Source organism: Lepidochelys kempii, chromosome 27, assembly GCF_965140265.1.
Source record: "Lepidochelys kempii isolate rLepKem1 chromosome 27, rLepKem1.hap2, whole genome shotgun sequence".
NCBI classification, from domain to species: domain Eukaryota; kingdom Metazoa; phylum Chordata; order Testudines; family Cheloniidae; genus Lepidochelys; species Lepidochelys kempii.
Genome location: NC_133282.1, coordinates 3,156,366 through 3,174,063, shown reverse-complemented (window position 1 = coordinate 3,174,063; position 17,698 = coordinate 3,156,366). Strand labels below are relative to the sequence as shown.

Genomic DNA, 17,698 nt, shown 5'->3' with positions numbered 1-17,698 from the left:
CTGTGACAAAGTTCCTTCTCTGCCTTGGTGGGTCCTGCGCTTATTGGTGGCTTTGCTCGCCTCAGAGATTCACAGGAGCCCTCAGTTTGGCCACTTTTGCTAGTGGCTCAAACCTGCCGTTCACTCAGCTAACCTCATCACTGGCGAGCGTGGGGAAAAGGAAGGAGAACAATCCCTGCAGCCTCTGCTGATCCACCTAGTGGGTCGGGGGAGAGGCCAGGGACCATACCCTCTAGTGGAACCCACAGTCCAGGTCAACTCCTCCTGTATCCAACAGGGAGTTGGGGGAATGGGGTGAACCTGAGCCCGCCCTCAACTCTGGGTTCCATCCCAGAGCCCTGTGGATCACAGCTGTCTACAGTATTTTGTATAACACCGGTGTAACAGCTACAACTCCCTGGGCTACTTCCCCATGGCCTCCTCCCAACATCTTCTTTATCCTCCCCATAGGACCTTCTTCCTGATGCTAGATAGTGTTTGTACTCCTCAGTCCTCCAGCAGCACTCCCTCTCACTCTCAGCTCCTTACGTGCCCCTCACTGACCTGAAGTGAGGTTTTTTTTTAAACCAGGTGCCCTGATTAGCCTGCCTGTCTTAAGGGATTCTAGCAGCTTCTTAATTGGCTCCAGGTGTCCTAATTAGCCTGTCTGCCGTAATTGGTTCCAGCAAGTTCCTGATGGTTCTGGAACTGCCCCTGTTAGCTTACCCTGGGAAAAGGGACCTGCTTAATCTGGGGGTAATATGTCTGCCTTCTGTTACTCTCCTGTAGCCATCTGGCCTGACCCTGTCACATATTCCCCCCCCCCGTTCAACACCGCGGGGTTGGGCAACTTGGGATGTCAGGCAGTGTACCCGTGACAAGCCATTTGCATTGCCATGTGGCTTCCAGCCCGGTGTTGTCTGGTGAATTGAAAAGGTTGTTGGGGACAGGAACCATCTGGTCACCCTTGCGTTCTTCTTTTTATTTCATTGCATCCACTGGCGGGATGCATGGTTGGTCACAAGGGTAAACCGTCGTCCCAGCAGGTAATAACATAGTGTTTCCATGGCCCATTTCACAGCAAGGCACTTTGTCTCAACCACTGCATGCTTCTGCTCTCTCGGGAGGAGTTTCCTGCTGAGGTAGAGGATCAGGTGTTCTTTGTCTCTGACCATCTGTGACAGGACAGCTCCCAGTCCTACTTCAGATGCATCTGTTTGTAAAATGAACTCTTTGTTGAAGTGTGGGGCTGTAAGCACGGGGTTACTGCAGAGGGCTGTCTGTAGATCCATGAATGCTTTCTCTGCGGCATCTGTCCACTTCACCATGTCTGGACCCCAAGCTTTTATCAGCTCTGTCAGGGGACTTGCTCTGGTGGCGAAATGGGGAATAAATTGCCAGTAGTACCCCACCACAACCAGAAATGCCTGGACTTGCTTTTTCCAATTTGGCCAGGACCAATTTTGGTTAGCCTCCGGTTTGTTTATTTGGGGCTTGGCCATGCCCCTTCCTACAATGTAGCCAAGGTATTTAGCATTGGCAAGCCCTATAGCACACCTGCCTGGGTTGGCTGTAAGGCCGGCCAGTCTTAGTGTGTCCAGTACCACTTCCACCTTTTCCAAGAGGGTCTCCCAGTTGGGGGTGTGAATAATCACATCATTCAGGTACGCAGCTGAATAACTGGTATGGGGCCGCAGGAGCTTGTCCATAAGACGCTGGAAGGTGGCACGTGCCGCATGCTGTCCAAAAGGAAGAACAGTATATTGAAACAGACCCTCTGCTGTAGAGAGTGCCATCTTTTCTTTGGCAAGGGGAATCTGCCAGTATCCCTTTGTTAAATCAAGGGTGGTCAAAAATTGGGCATTGCCCAGGCGGTCAACTAACTCATCAATGTGGGGTATGGGTTATACATCAAATTTGGATATCTCGTTCAGATGGCGAAAGTCATTACAAAACCTAGTGGTGCCATCAGGTTTGGGCACCAACACAATCGGGCTTGACCACTGACTGTGGGTTCCAACATGCTTTTCACCTCTGCCTTGATCTCCTCCCTTTTTGCCGCTGGGACCCGGTAGGGCCTTAAAGTTATCTTTGCCCCAGGGTCTGTGATAATGTGGTGATATGCTTCCAGGGTCTGGCCTGGTTTGGTTGAAAACACATCCTGATACCATCTTAGTTAGCTCCTTCTTCTGGTTCGGTGTCAGATCAGGTGATATCTGCCTATATCTACCTGCACATGTAGGTTATTTCCCTGGTTCGGGGCCTCTTGGGCCACTACACATGCCTCTTGCTGGTGCCAAGGTTTCAAGAGGTTGATGTGATAAATCTGTTCTTGTTTCCAGTGTCCTGGCTGCCGCATCTTGTAGGTTACTTCCCCAACGGGTTCAACCACCTCATAGGGCCCCTGCCATCGGGCCAAAAGCTTGCTTTCTGCCGTGGGTACCAACACCATCACCCGATTCCCCTGGTTGGAACTGTCGGACTTTTGCCTGGTGATTATAATGGGTTCGCTGGGCATCCTGCGCCTTTTCCAAATGTTCCTGTACAAAAGGGGTGACCCTGGCTATCTGGTCTCGCATCTGCAATACATGTTCAATTATATTTCTCCCCACATTGGGTTCCTCTTCCCAGATCTCTTTGGCGATATCTAGTATGCCACAGGGGTGGCACCCGTATAATAACTCAAAGGGGGAAAACCAGTTGAGGCCTGAGATACCTCCCATATGGCGAACATAAGGTAAGGTAGTAGGGTGTCCCAAACCTTCCTGTCCCGACTTACCACCTTCTGTATCATAGCCTTGAGGGTTCGGTTAAACCTTTCTACCAGCCCATTGGTCTGTGGATGATAGACTGAAGTTCTCAGGGTACGTATATGGAGCAGGGTACAGAGGTCCTTCATTAGCTTCGACATGAATGGGGTTCCTTGGTCTGTTAATATCTCCTTTAGTAGCCCCACTCGGGCAAAGATCCCCACCAGCTCTTTGGCTATCATTTTAGAGGCCGTGCTCCGCAGGGCGATGGCTTCTGATTAGCGAGTAGCATAGTCCAAAACAAGAAGTATAGGTGGCCCCAGGCTGTCTTCTCCAGGAGTCCCACTAGGTCCATGGCTATTCGCTCGAAGGGGACCTCTATGATGGGAAGGGGTACTAAAGGTGCCCTCAAGTGGGGATGGGGACTGTGCAGCTGACACTCTGGGCAGGATGCACAGTACCTCCGCACTTCTTCGTGTACTCCGGGCCAGAAGAAGCGTCGCACGACCCATGCCAGGGTCTTCTCTGCCCCCAAATGCCCCCCAAAAAGATGACTATGGGCAAGATGTAATACAGCATTCTGGTGTTTTTGAGGTACTAGGATCTGCTGTACCTTCTGCCCCTGTACTGGTGCGACCCGGTACAAGAGATCCTTCTTCATCATGAAGTAGGGTCCTGGTCCCTGGGTTTTCCCTTCCATGGGGACCCCATCTATTTCGGTCACCTCCTTCCTAATGTTGTCATACCTTGGGTCTTCAGCCTGGTCCCGTCCAAAACTTTCTCTCCTGGGGCTGATCTGCCCGAGATCTAGGGGGCCAGTCTCTGTCGCCTCTACTGGGTCAAAGGCATTAGGGTGGGGGTCAGACGTGGGTGCGTCTCCCTCCTGGGTGGCCTCCTTTTCAGCTGCTCGTGTCCGCCTACCTAAGAGAGCGACCCTCTGGCTTTGGGTCAGTATTCGGGTTCCCAAGGCCTTTGCTGCCCTTCTTTCCCTTTTCTTCTTTCTATCCTGCCTGGGAGTGGAGAACAAATCTGGGGATATTTCAGAGAAGATTGGGGGTTGACAGTCTACTGTGGATGTCTCACTAACTTCAGGGTTTCCCCCTTTCTCCAGTCCCCCTACTGGGAGTAAGTCTCCAAACCCTGGAAAGTCCCTCCCTATGAGCACCGGGTATGGGAGTTTAGGGACTACACCTGCTGCTACCTCAGTAGTGTTCTCCTGGATTTCAATTTTTACTGGGATGGTGGGGTAATAACTAACTGTCCCATGGACGCATGTCACCCCAGTGCGCTTTACCTGCAGCAGATGACAACACTTCACAAGCTTCCCTGAAATAAGCGTGATAGCACTCCCCAAATCAACTAGTGCCGTGGTTTCTGCCACATTTAGTTTTACTGGTCTGGTGTATATATGCAGGGTTAGTGCGACCCCCACCAGGTGAATTAGGGAGCATGTGTCTGCCCAGTTCCCCAGGTTACACTGCATAGGCTCCTCGGCATTGGGACACTGTGCAGCTATGTGTCCCCACTCCCTCAGGTGTAACATCTGTATGGGGCCCTAGGCATTGCCCAGTCTCTCGGTTTGGGCAGTCTAATGATACTATCCTCTTTCCCCTCAGTGCTCCAACTGTTTGCTGCTTCTGATGGGTCTTCAGCCTCTCTCTTTTTCCACTAGGCCCTCCTGGGGGCCCAGTTGCCCAAGCTTTGGGGCTTGGTGCTGCTTGTTTAACCCAGGGTGCCTTAAGATGCTTTAACCTTAAGTGGTTGGGTCAGTTCCCTTGCCGTCCTTTGCCTCTCTACTGGTGCGACAACCTCGTCATAGGTGGAGGGTTCATTCTGGCTTACCCAGACACAAAGGTCTGGCGGTAGTCCCCTCATGTATCGGTTGATGGCTCCAGGTGTCCTAATTAGCCTGCCTGCCTTAATTGGTTCCAGCAAGTTCCTGATTGTTCTGGAACTGCCTGTTACCTTACCCAGGGAAAAGGAACCTGCTTAATCTGGGTGTAAACAGTACGGGCTTCTCCCGTCAACATAGCTATCGCCTCTCTGGAGGTGGAGTACCTACGCTGATGGGAGAAGCTCTTCACTAAGTGCTACAGTGGGATGTAAACCTTAACACACTTAAAACTGCCTTCACCAAACAAGGACATTCCACCAGAGAAGTAGATTGCATCATGGAACAGGCCACACAAATACCCCGAGAGAACCTGCTTCAATACAGAAATAAAACCCCCTCTGACTGCACACCAGTAGTTGTCACTTACCATCCCACACTGGAACCCATATAAGATAGCATTAAATATTCACAACCCATACTCTATGGGGTCCACATTCTGAAAGAAATCTTTTCTGAACCCCTCTTCTGGCCTTCAAACAACCCCGCAGCTTCTCCAAAATCATCATTAGAAGCAAGCTCCCCACAGACCAGGACACATCAATTCAAATCTTTACCAGACCCCTGCCAGAACAACAGATGCAAAACCTGTAGACATATCTCCATGGCTACGATGATTGACACCCCCTCCCCAATACACCTTTCAAGATCTGAGAGTCCTGCAACATGTGGCATACCTTATCTGGTGCACTAAATGCCCCAGTAACAACTATGTGAGTGAAACCAGACGGGCACTATGCTCTCGAATGAGCTAACAGAAAAATCATAAAAAAAGAAAAAAACACCACGTGGGTGAACACTTTTCAGAAAATGATCACTCTATCTGACTTCTCAGGAAATCTTCACATCTTCAAAAGAGACTACTGGGAGCTTAAATTTATAACTTTGCTAGACCCTAAAAATCATGGACTAAATAGGACTCTAGATTTATGGCTTATTACAACAATCTCACCAACAACCCTCTAACAACTTCTCTGACAAGTTGCCTCCCCCCGGCCTTTCCCCCCCATGACTGAAGGGTTGTTAACAGGCCAATTCACCTTTAATGGTCCCTTGCAATATGGTGTCCAGAAATAGACATATATGCCACAGATCAGAACAAGAAATGCCGTGTGTTCTGCTCCAGAGGGGTTTTGAGTCCAGGCTTTCTGTAGCCTCATAGGCAGAGGGGCTCATGTATGCCTTCTGCCAATTCATTTAATACCAGGAATCCTGAGGGAACTCGGACAAGGTTCAGCCTCAGTTATTATGCTAGACCCAGCGTGGCCCAGACAGCTCTGATACTCTGAGCTGATGAACCTATCAACACACCACTTGTTCTATCTGACATGATTTTGCAAAACAGAAGTGAGATCTTTCACCTCTTTCATCATTACATCTGACAGTGTGGTTGTTGGCTGATTAACTGCCTTTGAAAGGAGCTGTTCAAATGAAGTCCAGGACAGTTTGGTACATAGCAGAAAAACCTCTACTATACTGAGAAATGAAACAAAATGGAAGAGGTTTTCTATTTGGGCTCCAAAACATTTCCCTTGTCAATTCCTCTTTCTGCTACTCAGGACTGTCTGCTAGCTCTAACACATTTGGGGCCATCCATCAGATCCATAAGAGTACATTTAGCAGTAATAGCTGCATACCATCCTCAATTCAGGGTTATACTGTATCTTCCCACCCTACAGTTGCTAGATTCCGTAAGGGTTTTATTCATGTTTTTCCACCCAGACCAAGGGGCTCCTCCTTCCTGGGACCTCAACACAGTGTTAACTGTTTAGTGGGACCTCCTTTTTAGCCACAAGCAACCTGCTTTTTTGATCAACTGTCTATGAAGACTGCTGTCAAAGTTTGACTCAGACTCACAATTTATCAGACCACTCTGTTTTATTAGCAAAGCTGCTCTGCTAATACATTTAGAGTGGGGCTTGTGTCTCTTAATTTATACTGTTTTTGGAGAACAAGTTACAGAGAAGTTACAGACAAAAGAAGAAAAAAGATTTTAGTCACCACCCTTCGAGATCCCTGAGACCAGTCACGTATCTTCAATTACCTGCCACCCTTAACAATCTCCTTTAACAGCTTCCAGTTAACTTAACTAATTGCCCTTCACACCTTCCATTCTGATGCCTGATTCTTAGACTTGCTGGCTCTGTCTTAATTGCTTCTCCATTCAAAAGCTAACTGTCCCTACATGTGCTCCCTCAGATACTTTGTAACATGTTTTGGCATGCCCTCTCATATACAATGTATCCAGCATGTCCCCTTATACAACGCTATACTTATATAATGTTATACTTCCACACTGCTTACATCAACTCATAGGTTAGGGGACATGCAAGCCCTTATAGATGGTCCACCTGACATGACATTCCATAAAGATAGGCCTCACTCCAAATTCCTGCCTAATATTGTTTCTGATTTTTATTTAAATCAGTTGCTTCCCTGCCCAGTTTTCTCCCTCAAGTGCTACTCTCACACCAGGGGGAAGCCAAATGGCACACCCTTTGACATAGTAGGGCTCTAACATACTACCTGGATGGGATCACATCCTTCACAAGATCCCACAGACTGTGTGTAGCCTTTTCAGATAGGGTTAAGGTTCAAGCCACTTCCACCCAAAGGTTGTCCAAATAGATAACTAACTATATTAGATCCTGTTAGGAAGTAGCTAGGGTAGATTTCACTTGGATGTTTTGGGGTTCACTCAGGCCAGACAGGGGTTTGATCAATATCTGCCTTTTAACCCTGGGTGTCTTGTGACTGTGCAGCTTTTGTCCAGAGCTTTGACCCCAACAGCCAGCCAGCGGCCCACAAGGCTCACTTTGCCTTTGCCCAACTTGGTTACTTCAGAAGAAGTCTGCTTTTCTGAAGTCCAGGGTCCGTATTCTGCTGCTTTCCTTTCTTCCTTGTGTCAGGATCCTGAACTCGACCATCTCATGGTCACTGCCTCCCAGGTACCCATCCACTTTTGCTTCCCCTACTAATTCTTCCCGGTTTGTGAGCAGCAGGTCAAGAAGAGCTCTGCCCCTAGTTGGTTCCTCCAGCACTTGCGCCAGGAAATTGTCCCCTACACTTTCCAAAAACTTCCTGGATTGTCTGTGCACCACTGTATTGCTCTCCCAGCTGACATCAGGGTGATTGAAGTCTCCCATGAGAACCAGGGCGTGCGATCTAGTAGCTTCTGCGTGTTGCCTGAAGAAAGCCTCGTCCACCTCATCCCCCTGGTCCGGTGGTCTATAGCAGACTCCCACCACGACATCACCCTTGGTGCTCACACTTCTAAACTTAATCCAGAGACTCTCAGGTTTTTCTGCAGTTTCATACCAGAGCTCTGAGCAGTCATACTGCTCTCTTACATACAGTGCAACTCCCCCACCTTTTCTGCCCTGCCTGTCCTTCCTGAACAGCTTATATCCGTCCATGACAGTACTCCAGTCATGGGATTTATCCCACCAAGTCTCTGTTATTCCAATCACATCATAATTCCTTGACTTTGCCAGGACTTCCAGTTCTCCCTGCTTGTTTCCCAGGCTTTGTGCATTTGTATATAGGCACTTGAGATAACCCGCTGATCACCCCTCTTTCTCAGTGTGAGGCAGGAGCCCTCCCCTCTCACACACTCCTGCTCGTGCTTCCTCCCGGTATCCCACTTCCACACTTACCTCAGGGCTTTGGTCTCCTTCCCCCGGTGAACCTAGTTTAAAGCCCTCCTCACTAGGTTAGCCAGCCTGCTCGCGAAGATGCTCTTCCCTCTCTTCATTAGGTGGAGCCCGTCTCTGCCTAGCACTCCTCCTTCTTGGAACACCATCTCATGGTCAAAGAATCCAAAGCCTTCTCTCCAACACCACCTGCATAGCTATTCGTTGACTTCCATGATTCAGTCTCCTGTCTCTCTCAGGGATGCAAGAACTATGTTAGTTCTGTCTCCTGAGTTCAGTCTCAGGATAACCCCCACTCGATTTAGCTTGATGGCTTTGTTTAGTGCTAATATGTAAACTAAGGCTAAACAAATTTGTTAGTCTAAGACAAATTGGTTTATTGGCTTTACCTGGGCTAGACCATCTGGTCTTAAACATGCTCTAATAACATTATAGAGAACATTTATAATTTCATATATAATGTTACATATGTTTCACAAACATATGTAACCACTTCCCCTCTGCCCAGTGGGTGCTCGACCCCCTGGCCCTGCTTCTTCCCACCCCTGCACCGCCCTTGCCCCACCCCCATTCCACCCCCTTCCACCAAGTACCCACCCCTGCCCTGCCTCTTCTCGGCCTCCTCCCCAGAGCGTGCCACATCCCCATTCTTCCCCCTCCCGGAAAGTCCTTAGCACCGCCAAACACCTGTTAGGCGACGGGCAGGCTGGAAGTGCTGGGAGGGAGGGGAAGGAGCAGGGACGCAGTGCACTTGGGTGGGGGGAGGAGAAGGAGGTGAGGATTGGGGAGGTTGGCTGCTGGTGGATGCGGAGCACCCACTAATTTTTCCCCATGGGTCCTCCAGCCCGGAGCACCCAAGGAGTCAGCACCTATGTTCACAATTATATTATTGACCAGGGTGGTGTTAGCTTTCAAGGCATGTTTTGTACAAATGTTATTGCAGTAATGCTTAGGATGTGAATACATGTGTGCCTTGGGTCACATTCACCCATGCTCATGAGAGCTCATTCCACCAGAGCTCAGGCGGTTTCTTCAGCTTCTATATGAAACATCCCTATTTCAAAATTTGCACGTCAGTGACGTGCGGATCAGTCCACACTTTTACCATGACTCGTCCTTAGTTGAAACTTCAAGATCAGACTCCCACTTTGGTAGAGCTGTCTTGCATTCATTATTTAATTAGGACTCCAAGAACCCATAGTAAGGTCACTGCTTGATAGTCATCAGAAGTGGAATCTGTGTGGACAGTCACTTGAAGAAGAAGGAACAGTTATTTACCTTGTAACACACCTTCAAGGTGTGTTATTCACATGGCTTACACAATCCACTTCCTTTCTGTATCTACTGTTTCCTGCTCTTCTGGGATTGTGTATTGGCAAAGGAACTGAAGGATCATTAGGCCTACTCTGTCCTTTATGGGTACATTTACACTGCAATAAAAGACCCCTGAATTAGGCTCATGGGGCTCGGGCTGCGGGGCTATAAAATTGCAGGGTAGAAGTTTGGGCCTGGGCTAGAGCCTTTGCTCTGAGACTCTGTAAGAGGGGAGGCCTGGGCTCTAGTCTGATCCTGAATGTCTGCACTGCCACTTCTAGTCTCGCAGCTGGAACCCCATAAGCCTGAGTCAGTTGATCCAGGCTCTGAGACTCAATTCTGTGAGTTTATCATTGCATTGTAGACGTATTGTATGTCCTCAGGTGTGAGGCATGAGAATGTCCAGGGCACAGACAATGGATACTGTTGGCCAGAAAGAATCAAATTTCACACATACAGGGTGCATGTGCCCCGGAAGTGAAATCTAGGTGGACAACACCTCTTTAAGAACTATGACAGGTTTCAGAGTAGCAGCCGTGTTAGTCTGTATTCACAAAAAGAAAAGGACTACTTGTGGCAATTGGTTAGTCTGTAAGGTGCCACAAGTCCTCCTTTTCTTTTTAAGAACTATGGTTACCGTAAGATATCATTCTTTATACACGGATGAATATGTTACAAGATGCTACACATCTGAACTAAAGGTTTGGAATAAAAATGTGTGATGTCAAATATAGCATCATTTGAGAGATTACGTGATTGTGTAAGCACAGTGTGTCATAACACATACACTTATGTGGGTAGAGGCAAGGTTGTGCATTCAGCCTTAACTTGGGCATTCCATTTTGAGTGCTTAATTTTATGCATAAATAATGTTGCATTGACAAAGCTTTTTGTATTTAATATCAGAAAGAATAACCAAGATTATGCTATCACGTGATACTGATTTCTCAGGATTCTGGTGAAAAACCATTGAGTTCTCTTCTCATGGTTAATACTGTTGGGAATCTTCAGTGGGGATTTTGGAATGGATGCTTTGTAATGGTTTTTCTTCTGTTCTGTATAAAATTACAGAATTTCCTCAGATGAGACTGTTTTTCGCTTTTTAAGGAACACTGCCTGAACTTTGTGGTTAAAGAGTCACATTTTAATCAGGTAATAATGATGAAGGAATTTGAGCATCTTTCCTCGTCCCTGATAGTGGAGATAGTACGAAGAAAACAGCAACCTCCTCTTCGAACACATTCCGATCAGCCTCTGGATATTGGTAATGTATTTTCCTTCCTGAACTAATAATCACACTGTTTTCTTGAGACTCTAACATGACTTGGGCATTGTCTACACTCAGGAATAGCAGATTACTCGCCATTGATTGCTCAGTCTAGCGTCACCCATACTGCCTCCTAAGTGCATACAAGGACATGCTAATATTTGCACCGGCTAAGCTTCAGGATTGCTGACATTCTATCAGAAACAGAGCTGATCACAGTGATTCCCATTTGTGACCTTTGGGCTCAATTGTTTCTACTGACTATATCTGATAATGAGTCCTGAGAAAGCTCCAGCTAGTCGCAATACAACCTGGCTGCCCATTTAAGGTCAGCTCAAGGTAATGAAAGTCCTCCACTGGATTGGCCCTAGGTACCTAAGAGATCACCTCCCCTTCCACAGCCACAGCCTCCTGCAAAAGGTGTGTTCCATGGGAACAGTGAAACCATCAAGTAATAAATAGTGGGAGGCTCCTGAATGCAGAAGACAGAACTGTCACAGGAGCAAGACCTAGGTTGTGGAACTAATTCCCCCAATAGGTAAGAATGACCACAGGACCCACTGAATTAGGAAAGAAATGCAAATTCATCTCTTTGCATTATCCTTCCCTCGGTAAGGTTTAAATTCACCCATGCTCATATGTATGTGCACGCTCCAGCTATTTCTCATAAGGGCTGGGAAGGAAGGAAGGAAAGAAGGAAGAAAAGAGAGTTTGCTATAGTTTCTTCTATTTTTAAATACTTACAATGGAAAGCCATTCAGGTCCCTAGATAGACACCTCCTGATCCCTAGTGACATGTTCCACAGCTGGGAGCCCTCTGCTAAAATGTTGTTTGCCCCTGCACTCCATTAGCTGAAGTATCCCTGAAGAGCTGTATAGAGAAATGTGCTCCATGATGTGGACCATACCATTCAGCTTATTTCATAGAATCATACAATATTAGGGTTGGAAGGGACCTCAGGAGGTCATCTAATCCAACCCCCTGCTCAAAGCCGGACCAATCCCCAACTAAATCATCCCAGCCAGGGCTTTGTCAAGCCTGACCTTAAAGACTTCTAAGGAAGGAGATTCCATCACCTCCCTAGGTAATGCATTCCAGTGTTTCACCACCTTTCTAGTGAAAAAGTTTTTCCTAATATCCAACCTAAACCTCCCCCACTGCAACTTGAGACCATTACTCCTTGTTCTGTTATCTGCTACCACTGAGAACAGTCTAGAGCCATCCTCTTTGGAACCCCCTTTCAGGTAGTTGAAAGCAGCTATCAAATCCCCCCTCATTCTTCTCTTCTGCAGACTAAACAATCCCAGTTCCCTCAGCCTCCCCTCAGCCTCTCCTCATAAGTCATGTGTTCCAGTCCCCTAACCATTTTTGTTGCCCTCCGCTGGACGTTTTCCAATTTTTCCACATCCTTCTTGTAGTGTGGGGCCCAAAACTGGACACAGTACTCCAGATGAGGCCTCACCAATGTCGAATAGAGGGGAACGATCACATCCCTCGATGTGCTGGCAATGCCCCTACATATACATCCCAAAATGCCATTGGCCTTCTTGGCAACAAGGGCACACTGTTGACTCATATCCAGCTTTCGTCCACTGTCACCCCTAGGTCCTTTTCTGCAGAAGAACTATTCCTTGGAAAATGTTTGTCATCTTGACACCTGTGAGAAGTGGGGTGGTCAGAGAAAGGCCAGGGCTTAGCATTGTGAAAGGGAGGGTGAGCTAAGTCAGTCTGCAATTTATAAAGTTTCCTCTGATGAGACTGTTTTTCATTTTTTAAGGAACACTGCGTGAACTTTGTGGTTAAAGACTCCAGAGGGGAGAGGAGGATGGGTAATTCCTGCTGCAGGTCTGATGAGGCAGGGTGGTAGGTTGAACCCCACTTTGGGGCTAAGAAGATTCATGGGTTTGACCTATGCCCTGCTGCAGGCTTCAGGATAGGAGTGTCAGTGCACACTAATTACTGCTACCAGATTAAAAAGAGTGATGGGGCATAATAAGCCTGCTGTTGAGGCCCTTATACCAATGGCATGTGTGGCAGAGCCTGTATGTAACAGGATAGCCTGTGTCCAGAATCAGGGCATGGGCAGTAAAGTCCAGTGGTTAGAGCTTTAGGTGGTGGAGCCTGAAGCAGGTGAGTTGGTAGCTGGGGTCTGGAGCCTAGGATCAATCTGGAGTCAATAGCCAGGAGCTGTAGCCAAGGGTTAAGCTGGAGTCAATAGCTAGGAACCATAAATGAGGCAAGAAAGCAAGAATGATTAGGGGTCTGTCTCAGCAGCAGTTCAGGGATCTGGATTGGTGCACATACAACTTCCTGGAACTCCCTTCAGGCTTAAATAGTAGGTCTGGGACAATCAGAGATATAGGGTGGGGCTGCCAGTCGTCAGTACCGTGGGTGGCACTCCCCACAGTGACTGGTCTCCTGGGATGCCTTCTGGCAGTGTGGAAGGGCCACCTGCTTGGCCTCCAGCAGATGTGGTTTCAAGTCCCATGAATCCTTACATTGCCCCTCTTCAGGTGTGCCCTGGGGCACTGAACACAAAGGCCATAATGGTTCAGACCAAAGGTCCATCCAGTTCAGTATCCTGTCTACCAACAGTGGCCAATCCCAGGTGTCCCAGAGGGAGTGAACCTAACAGGTAATGATCTAGTGATCTCTCTCCTGCCATCCATGTCCACCCTCTGACAAACAGAGGCTAGGGACACCATTCCTTACCCATCCTGCTAATAGCCACTTATGGATTTAACCTCCATGAATTTATCCAGTTCTCTTTTAAACCCTGTTATAGTCCTAGCCTTCATAACCTCCTCAGACAAGGAATTCCACAGGTTGACTGTGCGCTGAGTGAAGAAGAACTTCCTTTAGTTTTATTAAACCTGCTACCCATTAATTTCATTTGTTGGCCCCTAGTTCTTATATTATGGGAACAAGTAAATACTTTTCCTTATTCACTTTCTCCACCCCATTCATGATTTTATAAACCTCTATCATATCCCCATCCTTAGTCTCCTCTTTTCCAAGCTGAAAAGTTCTAGCCTCTTTAATCTCTCCTCATGTGGGACCCATTTCAAACCCCTAATCATTTTAGTTGCCCTTCTCTGAAGTTTTTCTAATGACAGTATATCTTTTTTGACATGAGGAGACCACATCTGTACACAGTATTCAAGGTGTGGGCATACCGTGGATTTATATAAGGGCAATAAGATATTCTCTGTCTTATTCTCAATCCCTTTGTTAATGATTCCTAACATCCCGTTTGCTTTTTTGACTGTCGCTGCACACTGCGTGGACGTCTTCAGAGAACTATCCGCGATGATTCCAAGATCTTTCTCCTGATTAGTTGTAGCTAAATTAGCCCCCATCATATTGTATGTATAGTTGGGATTATTTTTTCCAATGTGCATTACTTTACATTTATCCCCATTAAATTTCATTTGCCATTTTGTTGCCTAATCCATTTAGTTTTGTGAGATCTTTTTGAAGTTCTTCACAATCTGCTTTGGTCTTAACTATCTTGAGCATCTGCAAACTTTGCCATCTCACTGTTTACCCCCTTCTCCAGATCATTTATGAATAAGTTGAATAGGATTGGTCCTAGGACTGACATCACTAGTTACCCCTCTCCATTCTGAAAATTTACCATTTATTCGTACCCTTTGTTCCTGGTCTTTTAATCAGTTCTCAATCCATGAAAGGATCTTCCCTCTTATCCCATGACAACTTAATTTACGGAAGAGCCTTTGGTGAGGGACCTTGTCAAAGGCTTTCTGGAAATCTAAGTATACTATGTCCACTGGATCCCCCTTGTCCACATGTTGTTTGACCCCTTCAAAGAACACTAATAGATTAATAAAATATGATCTTCTATGTGCCTGACCATTTTATTCTTTACTATTGTTTCAACTAATATGCCCGGTACTAATGTTAGACTTACTGGTCTGTAATTACCAGGATCACCTCTAGAGCCCTTCTTAAATATTGGCGTTACATTAGCTATCTCCCAGTCATTGGGTACAGTAGCTGATTTAAAGGACAGGTTACAGACCATAGTTAATAGTTCTGCAATTTCACATTTGAGTTCTTTCAGTACTCTTGCGTGAATGCCATCTGGTCCCGGTGACTTGTTACTGTTAAGTTTCTCAATTAATTCCAAAACCTCCTCTAGTGACACTTCAATCTGTGAGAATTTCTCAGATTTGTCACCTACAAAAGACGGTGACAAAAGATTGTCATGCCAGGTTTTTGTGGGTGACATTAGTGAAAGTCTTTTACAAGTTCAGGGGCATGAATGTTACTGGCAGGCTCCCAGTACTACTCTTTGGGGCCATAGCCTTCCCAGTCTACGAGGTACCACAATAATCTGGAGCCCAATCCTCAGACACCTCGTTGCCCTGAACTGGAACTAGTAAGGTGATGGCTGTGTTCAGTCAGGGAAGAGATTTTCAGTGGGTGCTTTCAAGAGGGAAATATGGAAGACTGGGTACAATTTGAGGTTGTGGAGTTTGAAAGCAACAGTTGATTTTCTGATAAATATATAGGGTCCAAGCAATTGGTGGTCTAGCTTGAGAGATGGCCTGCCCATGTTGCAATGCTTAGCAGATAACCAGATCTTCTGGCCTACATAAAAGATCAGTTCCTCCTGTCTCCGGCAGTCTTCTTAATGTCCTTGACATGCCCCGTTAGTTCTGGAATGTGGTGGATCCTTAAACTAAGTTGGTAGCTGACGGGTTTGGGGAGGCTGCTGGTAGTTAACATAGTTAACAAAAAAAAGAGCTTCGCTCGATCTGCTGGCAGTGCTTCTACTATTGCAGCCCAATATGCCGTTAGCCTTCTTGGCAACAAGGGCACACTGTTGACTCATATCCAGCTTCTTGTCCACTGTAATCCCCAGGTCCATTTCTGTAGAACTGCCGCTTAGCCAGTCGGTCCCCAGCCTGTAGCAGTGCATGGGATTCTTCCATCCTAAGTGCAGTACTCTGCACTTGTCCTCGTTGAACCTCATCAGATTTCTTTTGACCCAATACTCCAATTTTTCTAGGTCCCTCTGGACCTATCCCTACCCTCCAGTGTATCTACCTCTCCCCCCATCTTAGTGTCATCCGTGAACTTGCTGAGGGTGCAATCCATTGCCTTTAGGCAGTGACTCCACTCTTCAAATGTGGATTTAATCGCAAGCAATTCCTTATAGAGGATTTTGTACTTTTTTTCTGTGTGTTTTAGCTTCCATGAGTGTTATGTGCAGCAGGTGCTGGGGCCCGTGCATCTGAGAGAGTGTGACCTATATGGTCACATTAGATGCATCGGCTTCCACTAAGAACTCTCTAACTGAATCAGGATGCACCTAAATAGGAGCAGTGGTGAAGCTGATTTTGAGCTGTTTGAAGGCTTCGTGAGCCTCAGATAACCAAACAAATTTGACAGTCTTGCAGAGGAGGGATGTCAAGCCAACTGTTCACTGTGAGAACCCTGGAATGAAGTGGTGATAGAAATTGGTGAAATGTAGGAAACACTGCACTTCCCAAGTACTCCTAGTTGTAGACAGCTTTCATCTTATTTGGCTTCATGCAGAGCGCATGTACCCCAAAAGCTCTGCAGAGGATTGGTTGAAGGTTCACTTTTCCAGTTTTGTATATAGACTATGCTGCTGCTACCTCTCCTGGCCGGTCCTGATGTGGTGTTTGTGCTGCCCTGGATTCTCCAAAAAGACAAATATAATCTAAATGGACAACAATTTATTGATCCAGAATGTCCCTAAATACATCATTGATGAAGTGTTGCAAGATCACAGGGACATTACCAAATGTTCAGTCCAAAGAATATTACCAGGTATTCAAAGTATCTGTAACAAGTTCGCAAAGCAGCCTTCCATTTATCCCTGGTCTAGATGTGTATTAGATTGTATGCCCACCAGAGGTCTTGTTTGGTGAATATCCATGAGTATCTTACATCATCCAGCAAGTCAGAGATTAAGGACGGAGGGTACCAGTTCCAAATTATCCATTGGTTCAAAGCCTCATAGTCTCTAAAGAGGTGCAGAGTCCTGTCTTTCTTCTTTGCGAAGAAGGCCAGGGTCCCTGCGGGAAATGTTGAGAAGCAAATAAACCCTTGGGCCAGGTTTTCTTGAATATTTGCAAAAAGAGCTACTGGTTCTGGTTCGGACATCGTGTAAATATGGCCATAGGGAACCTTCACCCCAGGTTGTAGGACAACAAGGAAGTCATAGTCTCAGTGCAGAGGCAACATGTCCACATTCTTTTTTTGAAGATACCTGCATAATCCTAGTATTTATCAGGAATGTGGGGGGTCGGACCCAGGCGTGGTTTGGTTTGGCCAGTTGCTGTGAGCCCCAGCACACGTGGAGGTGCACTCAGTATTGCCTGGGACTGACCCCTGGACGTGCAACTGTTACTATGGAGGCAGGCCTGCTGACATGCTCAATGCTGAAATGCCGGGGATAGATCACACTGAACTGCAGGATTACATGGGGTTCCTGAATTATTGCTTCCAGGGGCACTGTCTTAGAATCATAGAATCTCAGGGTTGGAAGGGACCCCTGAAGGTCATCTAGTCCAACCCCCTGCTCGAAGCAGGACCAATTCCCAGTTAAATCATCCCAGCCAGGGCTTTGTCAAGCCTGACCTTAAAAACCTGTAAGGAAGGAGATTCTACCACCACCCTAGGTAACGCATTCCAGTGTTTCACCACCCTCTTAGTGAAAAAGTTTTTCCTAATATCCAATCTAAACCTTCCCCACTGCAACTTGAGACCATTACTCCTCGTTCTGTCATCTGCTACCATTGAGAACAGTCTAGAGCCATCCTCTTTGGAACCCCCTTTCAGGTAGTT

The 17,698-nt window shown here is 46.8% G+C and overlaps 1 protein-coding gene across 1 annotated transcript in view; it reads left to right on the top strand.

Annotated features, from left to right (window-relative positions):
* Positions 1-17,698, top strand: part of LOC140903741 (leucine-zipper-like transcriptional regulator 1) — a 55,888-nt gene that overhangs the window by 5,625 nt on the left and 32,565 nt on the right. The window contains exon 4 of the mRNA XM_073325483.1: positions 10,695-10,851. Within this exon, the coding sequence (XP_073181584.1) occupies positions 10,695-10,851 (157 nt within the window). The remainder of the gene's footprint in view (positions 1-10,694; positions 10,852-17,698) is intronic.